The sequence below is a fragment of the Ciconia boyciana genome, chromosome 24, assembly GCF_034638445.1.
Source record: "Ciconia boyciana chromosome 24, ASM3463844v1, whole genome shotgun sequence".
Taxonomy (NCBI): Eukaryota; Metazoa; Chordata; class Aves; order Ciconiiformes; family Ciconiidae; genus Ciconia; species Ciconia boyciana.
In genome coordinates, this window is record NC_132957.1 from 5,628,505 (window position 1) to 5,637,944 (window position 9,440).

General features: G+C 51.0%; 1 protein-coding gene across 4 annotated transcripts; it reads right to left on the reverse strand.

Annotated features, from left to right (window-relative positions):
- Nucleotides 1-4,961, reverse strand: CIRBP (cold inducible RNA binding protein). 4 transcript variants are annotated; one of them, XR_012039595.1, is made up of 8 exons: nt 4,806-4,961; nt 3,872-3,980; nt 3,679-3,785; nt 3,143-3,281; nt 2,969-3,053; nt 2,775-2,839; nt 323-428; nt 1-158 (listed from the first exon to the last, which is right to left on the reverse strand). XR_012039595.1 is itself a non-coding variant. In XM_072845385.1 (7 exons), exons 2-7 carry the CDS (start codon nt 3,972-3,974, stop codon nt 2,333-2,335), a joined length of 516 nt encoding a protein of 171 aa, XP_072701486.1. In that variant the 5' UTR covers nt 3,975-3,980; nt 4,806-4,961; the 3' UTR covers nt 1,608-2,332. The 4 variants fall into 4 exon arrangements, 2 of the variants coding, with proteins under 2 accessions (XP_072701486.1, XP_072701485.1); XR_012039594.1 differs by having other exon boundaries at nt 2,775-2,842; XM_072845385.1 differs by lacking the exons at nt 1-158; nt 323-428 and adding an exon at nt 1,608-2,349.
- Between the last annotated feature and the right edge of the window lie 4,479 nt (nt 4,962-9,440).

Consider the following 9,440-nt stretch of genomic DNA (forward strand, 5'->3'; position numbering starts at 1 on the left):
TTCATTTTTTCCACATTCCAGTATTTTATTCTAGCTTGACTTATTTCCTTGTTCAATTGACCTATATAGAAATCAGTAACAACACTGCTCAAAGCTCTTCATCTCCACCACTCCACACAATGGCTGTCCTTCTTGGTCTTCTCTGACGCATTTCATTGCTGAAATAAAGTTAAGACAGTAAATTTAAAGTCTGTAAATTTTCACCCAGAAACTACTGGTCAGTTACCACTTACAGAATAGCACTGTAAAACAGTAACAGAGCCAAACCTTTTGGCTCAGGAAAAGCTACACGGGCAAGGGGCAGGCTGAGCAGAGACGTTACCTGGTTGGCAAACTCGTGTCTTGGTCCTGCTTCCTTGGAACGAACACTCTCCTTCCTCAGAATCCCCACTCAGCTTCCCTGTCGAGTGTCCCATCTTCTCTTCAGCCTGCCAAAGCAAAGGTGCATTAATAAAAATATCAAACGGAGCCTTTACATTGCCACCCACCTCCCCCAACACAAGTCACATCAGATACGAGGGTTTCACAAGCCATTCGCTGAACCCATCACATCACAGAAGCACAGTCTGGGAAAACTGTTCCAGGGCTGGCTGATGCCTTTGATATGCCAGCCAAAGTATCATTTGATCCCTAAGCAGAGAGTTAACCACTTTGACATGGCTGCTTAGGAAGTGTGGGCTATGGGAAAAAGTTAATGGCAACAAGTAGGATGGCAAAGAAAGCTACAATTAAAGTGAGCAACTTAATGAAGTCTAGGAAGATTCTCAATAGATGAACACATATCAAGTCAGGGAATTCGTTTCCCATCTTGCTTCCATACCTACTAGCAAGACATGACTGCATGCCCAACTCTGATCTGTGGAACTGAAGTTGTGCCACAAGCCAAAGGTTGCATACGGCATGGGTTAAAATTTTTCCATCAGTTGACCAAAATTGTCAAAGGAATATTTCACAGGTACATTAGACTTTCAAATGAGCTCTCAACAAGAGGAAGGATGCGGACATGAGCAAAAGGAGTTACCTCGAATTACAGGACTATTTCCACATATGAACTAGCCAAGAGAGCAGCTTTCGTCTCAGAGGTTTCTGTTGGAGGCACAACACTTCTTTTCTCCAAGGACACTGCAGTTTCCATATGCTAGCAAAGAATTCTTAGAACTTGTAAGGCAATGACAAAGCTAGCTAATTACGGCAATTTACCTACCATTGAACACTTGTCAAGCTAGTAACTAGTCCAGTTACTAAAGGACTGATTCTTCACTACAGCTTTTCAATGCAGGCTATTTCAGTATTTTCAGGAAACATCAATTATCCTACCTAACACTAGCGTTCCCTCGACTTCTGACTTAGGCTGTGAGTACTAGAACATCCTAAGGTATATACTTTCAGTCCTCTGCCTCTAGACAAGTTTGACTATTCTTACGTGAAAGTATGTCGACAAATTCACATGTCAAGACCGATTAAATTCTAGCAACTGGTCAATAAATCTGGCTTGCTCTGACACTGTCACTAGTCTTCTCCTCTCCTCTGGCATCCTCTACTACTTAGACTGTTCTTCATCTTCAAGGATTGTGTTGTGCAATGAAATGTAAATGTCAGGAGCAGAGTTCATTTCAGACGGTCTTTTAATAGGCTTCGTAAAGCCAAAGAAAACTGTATACAAGAATCCTTTACCACTTCAAATACAATATCAATGGAATATGCATATTTCTTCCAGTAAAAAAGGACAATATAAATAAACATTTTCAAGAACCTCTTTTATGGTAAGTTTGCAAGTCTATTTCTGGGTAATTTACATCATTACAACAGTAAAAATACCGTTATGCAGGTTGAACATACAAGCAAGTTTCTCTTTAGATATATCAAGGTGGTTTGCCTTCCAATTTGTACCCAGGCTGCATTCCTACCTTGCTACACTAAAGGAATGTTACAAAAGACGAAGGTAATGCACTTAAAAAAAAAGTCCACAGCTTGTTCAGCTTCCAGTGAACATTGAATTAAAGGTCCTTTCTATCTCAAAAGAAACTGAATTGGGGCCCCAACTTCACAACTTTAAAAAAAACACCTTGGCTCATCATGAAGGATAAAATAAAATCTGAAGTGCTTTCAAAAAAGATTAAAAACACTTGAAAGCAGAGCTTTCTTAAAGAAAAGTCTAATTAGACCATCTTATATCAGAAGCTGTCAGGCTGTGTTTGACAAGATTAGAACTGATAATACTACAAAAGTGAAAATACAAGTAGATGTACTACACAATAACGATTTCAGCGAAGCTCCAAAAATCTTTATAAATACAGCCATTGGAAGGACGATCTTGAGTCAGGAAGGATTTTTACTCGTTGTGTGTAGCTGAGGACAAGAAGCAGGCACAATTGTAAAGGCACTGAAGCATAGACAAGTTCCAGCATTTTACTCCCTTGCATTATTTCAGAAGCTAGTGCTAGTTCGCTACACCGTAAGAGAACTCCCCCACCCTTGATTAAAGTTTGTTAGGGCATCCGAGTTTTGTCTTAAGTCTCAAGCTCGAGGAACGTATTTTAAAAACTTGCTTTGCCTTAGATCCAAGCAACTCCTACACATGCATTACAAATTAGAAATTTAAACGGCACAACCACGTCCAAAGCCTGGCAGATTGGTTCTTACGGGCAAGAACAGAAATAGTGGTACAGTCCAACTGAGCCTTACAGTATTTCCAGACTCAAGTACAGGGTCAGAAGGTTTAGAGAGTTCCTACAGCATACGTACTCATCATTCCCATTTGAACCAAGACTTACCGTAACTGTCATAACTGTCTCTGTAGGATCCTCCTGAAGACCTGTCGCCATAGCCACCTTGACTCCTGCTGTTAAAAACATTCACATGCTTTGTATTTGCTCAACTGTTTCTGGAGCCTATTGACATTCACGTCAAACGGGCAACAGGCTTCAAGAGCTTCGCAACAACCCGCTAGCAGTTGCAATGACTTTACCTGCTATTATAGTAGTCTCTGGAGCCATTATATCCTCCACTTCTGGAATCAAATCTGCTTCCGCCATAGCCTCTCTCTCCGCCTCCTTGAAGAGACACCACATCATGGGGTGATCATCATTCTGACGAACGCCATTACCACTTCAGGAACTGCAAGTCATTCACGCACACTCACCTCTAGAGAAGCCACGGCCCCGACCTCTGCTGCCACGGAAAAAGCCTCTGCCCCCAGAAGACCCCCCTCTGTATCCACGAGATCTGTTCTCTGATGATTTTCCAGCCTGGTCAACTCTGATCTGACGTCCATCTACAGACTACAAACAGAAAAAAATAAGCCACCTTGATATTTAAACATTTAAATAGCAAAACACATACACAATGAGTTAACACACCTTCATTGTTAGCTAAGCCATACCAGAATTTACTAGTTCTTACAAAGGTTTTATTTAACGTCACAACTAAGCCAACCACACAAGTTGATGTTCAACCAGCATATACAGGCATTCCTATAAAGGGTCACTATTTTTCAGCCATATAGGTTGGGTCATGAAACTTTAGCAATTGGTATTCTTTATTATTTATATCATTTCATTGTTTTGAGACACTAGTATTTACCTGTTTTTCTACGTGGCATTGAACAGAAGCACATCTTTTGGAATTCTCTTACTACATTTCAAGGAAATCAAACAAGCTGTTCCAAAGCCTCCTTACCTTTCCATTCATGGCCATCATTGCATCTTTAGCATCATCTATGTTTTCAAAAGTGACAAAGCCAAAACCTCTGGATCTCTGAGTCTCTCTGTCTTTCACCACAACAACTATAAAGAAGGGGGGAAAATGCATCAGCACCTGTGCAGCCTAACAAGTTTACAAAAGTCATCACAGCTTGGTACTGCGATCTTACCTTCAGAAATTTGTCCATATTTAGAAAAGACTTGTTCCAATGACTGCTCATTGGTGTCAAAACTCAGTCCACCGACAAAGAGTTTTCCCTCATCTGATGCCATTCTGACCTGCAAAGTCAATGTATCCGAAGTCAATACCTCAAAAAAAAAATATTCCCACGACGTCGGAAAAATTAAATTGGTTATAACGTCACCAATAATTCGTTCCTATACGACGCATACGCTCAAACTCCGGTGAACTAGTGCTTTATATTACAGAGGATATTCTATAGCTTGGCTCCGGACCAAGCGCCTTCCCCCGGGAAGCAGAGCTGCAGCCAGGCATGAGGGCCTGCCGCAGCCGCCAGCAGAGCGGCCCCAGCCGCGCAGCGCAGCCTGCCCGGGCGCAGGCAGGGCCCGGAGGCCGCCTCCCGGGCGCTCACCCCACCGGGCTCCCTCCGCAGGGCCCCGCGGCTCCGCCGGCTCCGAGCGCCCGCCACAGCGGCGCTCCCCGGCCCGCGGGCCCCGCTCCTCCCGGCGGCCCAGCGCGCATGCGCGCTCCACGGGGCCTCCCGCCGCCCCGACCCCCGCCCGGGCGCGAGACCCCCGCCCCCCGCCCCTCCCTCCCGGCCCGCCCACCTGGCGCAGGCGCAGTCCAACGCCCCTCCTCCCGCCCGCCGCCATTTTGCACCGTCGAGGCTCGTCGCCATTTTGTTTCCGAGGGCGCATTCCCCCTCCCCCCGGCCCCTTCCCCGGCCCGGCACACAGCCGGGACAGCTCCGCCGGGCTCCCCGCAGCCGCGGAGGACACCCGTGCCGCGGGAGCGGCGCCCCGTTCCGGACTCCCCCACGTTCAAGCCCTCTGTCTCCTAAGACACATTTCCTTGAGCTCTGGCGCTCCGAGCCTCCCCGGCCCAGCCCGGCCGCAGCCCGCCCACCGCGGCGGGCGCCTTACCGGTGCCCTGGAGGTGCGGGATCCACACAGCACTTCAAAGCTTCGGCGCGATGTACGCTGAGGCTGGCGGGGCGGCGGCTTATAAACGCCCGCGCTGTGTCCCGCCCATCTTATGAATATGCAGATTAACCCCACTGCAAGGCGGGGCGACTAACGCCACCAAAGTGCTGCCGCCGCTGCACCACCTGATTGGGCTGGATCTTGTTAATATTCATGAGCCCCGCCGGGGGGCGAGGGGAGGAGGGAGCGAAAACAAAACCGCTGCATTCCCCCCCGCCCCCTCCTCCCACCTGGGGGCGGGGCGCGGAGGGAGGCGCGGATTGGCTGGGAGCGCGGAGCCCGTCGGCCGGGAGAGCCCCTGTGAGAAGAAAGGAAGTGGAGGCAGCTGATTGGCCGGGGGCCGCTCCGGCCCCGCCCTCCCTGGCGGCCGGCACGCCGAGGGGGGCGTGTCCACGCTGCCCCAGTTTCGCGCCCTTCTCGGCAATGCGGCGGCTGCAGACAAAGGGGCCGCCTGAGGGGGCCGCCGCCATCTTGGGTGGCGAGCGCTGCTGGCCCTGGCCCGGGCCCGGGCCCTGACCTCGGCCTCGGCCTCGGTCTCCCCCCTCCTCCCGGGCCGTCCTCCCGCCGTGTGCCGCCCGCGCCGGGCAGGCCCGCTCCGCTGCTCTGCGTGTCCCCTAGGTGCGGCCTGCCCGCCCCTCAGGGCCCCGCTGCCCCCTCTCTCCCCTCCTCTGAGGGAGGCAGCGGGGGCCGGCCTGTCCGCGGCGCATCAGGGCCGGAGCCCCGCACGCTGCAGAGGCCCTGCCTGTCCCCACGTCTCCCTACGCCTCAGCACTCAGCTCGCTGCCAGAGCGGGGCTCCGTGGCACGGCGGTAGGTTCCCCTCGTCCCTGGCAGGCCCAGGGTCACGGCTTCGTCGCCCCCAGGCGCCCACGCCCGAGCGAGCACGCTGCCCCCAGAGCCGGCAGAGCCTCCCGGGGCGGCCGCCCTCCTCTCCCTGCCCCGCAGGGTTAGGCAGCTATTCCGCCTTCCCTCTCCCTCCTCCTTTGAAGTGTTGTGCTGGTGCCTCCACACCCCCACACATGCTTGGGAGAGCACAAATGAATGTAAAAAGCAACCCCATCGCTGGTTCCAAAGCATAAATGGTTTTGTTTAAAAAAATAATAATAAAAGGACTTTACTCAGCCCATTTTTACTGACATGTTTAAAAGCCCACCCTGGGGTTTTTCTAAGGTAAGAATGTGTTCAGCATTAAAAACTTCCTTATTGAAAGAGGAAACTGCCTGACAAACACGTGTCTCTGCAAGGGACTACACCGGTTTAAAAAGCCCTAAAAATAAAATTTTCCAGTTTTTCATACAGCAACTACAACCTCATCTAGAAAATGCAGAACAGTATTTTAAAGCATCTGAGAGGAAGAGACACACAGGAGGAAAACAGCGGCGTGCAGACAAGAGCCGGCAAGAAAGGGTGGAAGAAAACAAGGCGAGGACAGGCCTCTGGAGGTCACCTCATCTGTCCCCCTGCCTGGAGGCAGGACCGGGCCACATCGGCTCTGCCTCGGAGAGGAGGTTACACTGCGAGAGGAGCCGGTAATTTCCTTTGCAGTTTGCAGCAGCAGGAGTGTGCGCACAACCCCGGCCTGCCTCCTTCCCTCCCGTCACCTCTGTAGTGCCCAGAGCGTTCCTGGTCGGAGCAGGGCTGCAGAGAATAGTAACACTGGCGTTGTTTAAATCAGGGCTGTTTGTTCGATAACACGACTGATTTCCTAACTGAGCGCTGAGACAGAGTAAAAAGAAACCGTCTTCTGCCCACTATTGTTCTGTAAAAGCAGCGAGTACCCTTTCTCTGCCTCACAGAGTAAGGAAATCGGGCTTTTCCTCTCTGATTTGTTATTACAGCTTTTGGGATCTACAGGAAAAGGGTTGTTTTGTACACAAGCGCGTCTAGTAATTATGAAATACAGAGGAATCTCGGTATTGCACTCTGCCCGAATCTCAGCTGTTGTACACACAAAAATAGGTGTTTCATTACTCCTCAGCGTGGCTCTCACAACAGCACGCTGTCTGCGGGTTTTGTGTTACAGTGCTATGGCATCGGCGGTTTTGCCAAGCATACGGGGCCGGCAGGGACAGCGCTGCCAGCTGCCGCCAAAGCGCTCGGAAGCGTGTAAAAAACCTGGTATTGATGAGGCACCGATCTAGTAGTAGTAGTATTTTCTTACTGACAAAACCATGAAAAAACTAGTTAACTTTCCAGTCCTGAGAGCAAATTAACAACACTGAATAATGATAATAATAATATACGTTATATATACAACCTATTGGTGATTAAGTGTATCTGATAAGCTTTGCAGTAAAAGGAGAAGAAAAGGTTCAACACTAGGGAAATGTTAGAGCAATAGTTAAAAAGAGAATGAAACTGAATAGTAGGATAAAGTAGTACAATAGTTTATGCAAATGAAAAACCTGTTTCCTGATTTGAGGAGGGTATTTTAATTTTAAACTCTGGGTTTGACTTGTTGAATGAGCCTGGGCTATTTTTCAATTCTACCCAATTTTGCGTGGGGCTGCGTGGTCCATCAGTGCACCGGTCAGTCGTGGCCCGGAGGAGCGAGGAGGCTCGTCTGCCGTTAGAGACAGCAAATCAGTTTTTGCCCTTCAAGAGGGAAGAGAGCCCAACCCTGAGCTTGCATCCCCAGCATGGCATTTTGATTAAATTAGCGACGCATTAACGTGAGCATTTCTGGTCCATGATGAGGGCAGATAAAGTGACCTTGACGCATGGAGCCATTTTCCTAGCGGCACGAGTGACAGCAAGGACGGCTCCTTGGGATGCTGGAGGGGAGGAGCAGCACCGCGCCGCCGGCCTGTTCCCGAGACCGGCGGTACTGCAAATGTTAAGGGAAAAACACCGGTTTTAATTGTTTGTTTAATCCCTCACGCAAAGCCAGCGCAGGTTGGGTGTTTTGCAAAATAGCACTGTTAACCTTCCTCTGCTGCTTCAGGGGAATTTTAGTCCCAGCAGAATGAAAGGCTTGTGGGAGCAGTGTAGCTCCTGTGACAGTGAACGGCAATTGCAGCTCTGCCCGGATTTCTCCCCAAAAGTGTGATTTTGGTCTCGTTTGGGTGCGTGTTGATGCCTTTCCTTTGACACTGACAGAGTCGCTCTGTGAAACAAGGTGAGAGCCAGGCCGAATCGAGATCGCCCGTGCTGCCTCCACTCCCGTCCCAGTTCTGCAGCTCTCGGGAGGTTTCGTGTGCTCCAGTTCCGCTTATTCCTCCCTGCCTGATCCAGGGCATTGGACGCAGCGCATGTCGCTTCAGCCTGCAAACAGGCAGCTACGGCAGCCCCGCTTCCCCCTGCCCGGCGCAGGCAGGGGTTCCTGCCCTGCCCGAGGGGCTCTGGGACGGACCCAGTACGGGGACATCTCAATACGTAGCACAGGGCTGAAACCAGCGCTGGGGAGCAGCCCAGCAGGTAACTCGCCTGGCAGATTTTGCAGGTTGTTACGGCTGTTAATTAAGCAATGAAATATAACGTGCATGATTTATGTCACTAGAGCAAACCTTCCCGCAGCAGTGGCTGGCACCGACACAGCTCCTGGCCGGAGGGTCCCAAAGCGCTCGACGCCCAGGAAAGAGCACGCAGAGTTAACTTTGCACCGTTCCTGCTGGCGGGCCGGACGCCCGAATCCCCCCTGCGCGAGTTTTGGAGCCGAGCATCGTCGTTTGTTTTCTCTGGCCAAAGCCCATTTTCAATCACCTGTAGCTGTCTGTGAGCAGGGACTGCGGCTGCAGTGACCTAATATGGTGAAAGCGCCGGCGCTTCGTCAAGGACCACAAATAGCCGTCTTGAACTGCGCGCTCTTCAAAGCAGAGCCTGTGTCTTCATGTATGTAGGCTGCGGTGTGCAATGGTTGCTAAATAGTAAATCACAAGAGGCTGGAGGGATCTCGGGGATCGTCTTTGTTGAATCAAGCGACCTCACGCCTGACATTATTTTCACCCATTATTTAAAACCTCCAGTGACAGAGATTATGGTACCAAACACCATATCAATGAAAAGACTTATTTCTTGGAAGAGTCCCCCTTCCAGCAGCACGTCAGCATTTAGTGCCACATCGAAATACGTTTGGGGAGCACCGATACGATGGGCTGTGCTAAACGCCTGCCCTCGCCTTCATCACCGCGGTTCCCAGAGCTATACAAGCCTCTCTCTTGCCTCCGAGGGAGTTTTGCCTGGGGTGCATCCTGCAGCCAAGCAGCCCTTCCTGCAGCACTGTGGGTTTCTTTGGGGGGGTCCCCACTGAGCCACGCTTACTGTCTGTGTTTGTAGGGACCTTTTTCCAATCCCCCGCGCTCCACGCTTTTCCACGGCACACAGCAGTTTGGCGTTTGCCCAGAGCCACGCAGCAGCTGAGTCTGAACCTGCTCAGCAGCGCTGGCCCCTGCTCGGAAGACTGAGCTGGGAGCCAAGGGCAGAGCCGAGGCATCCGCCCCGGGCACCGCTCTGATGAGGTTTCCAAACCCCAGAGCAGCCCTGCGTGCCTACGGGTGCCGTGGCCTCGGGCGAGGGCTGGGGAGAGGAGCTGCCAGGAGGGATGGGGGGAGAGCGGGTTGGGAAGGAGCACGGGGGC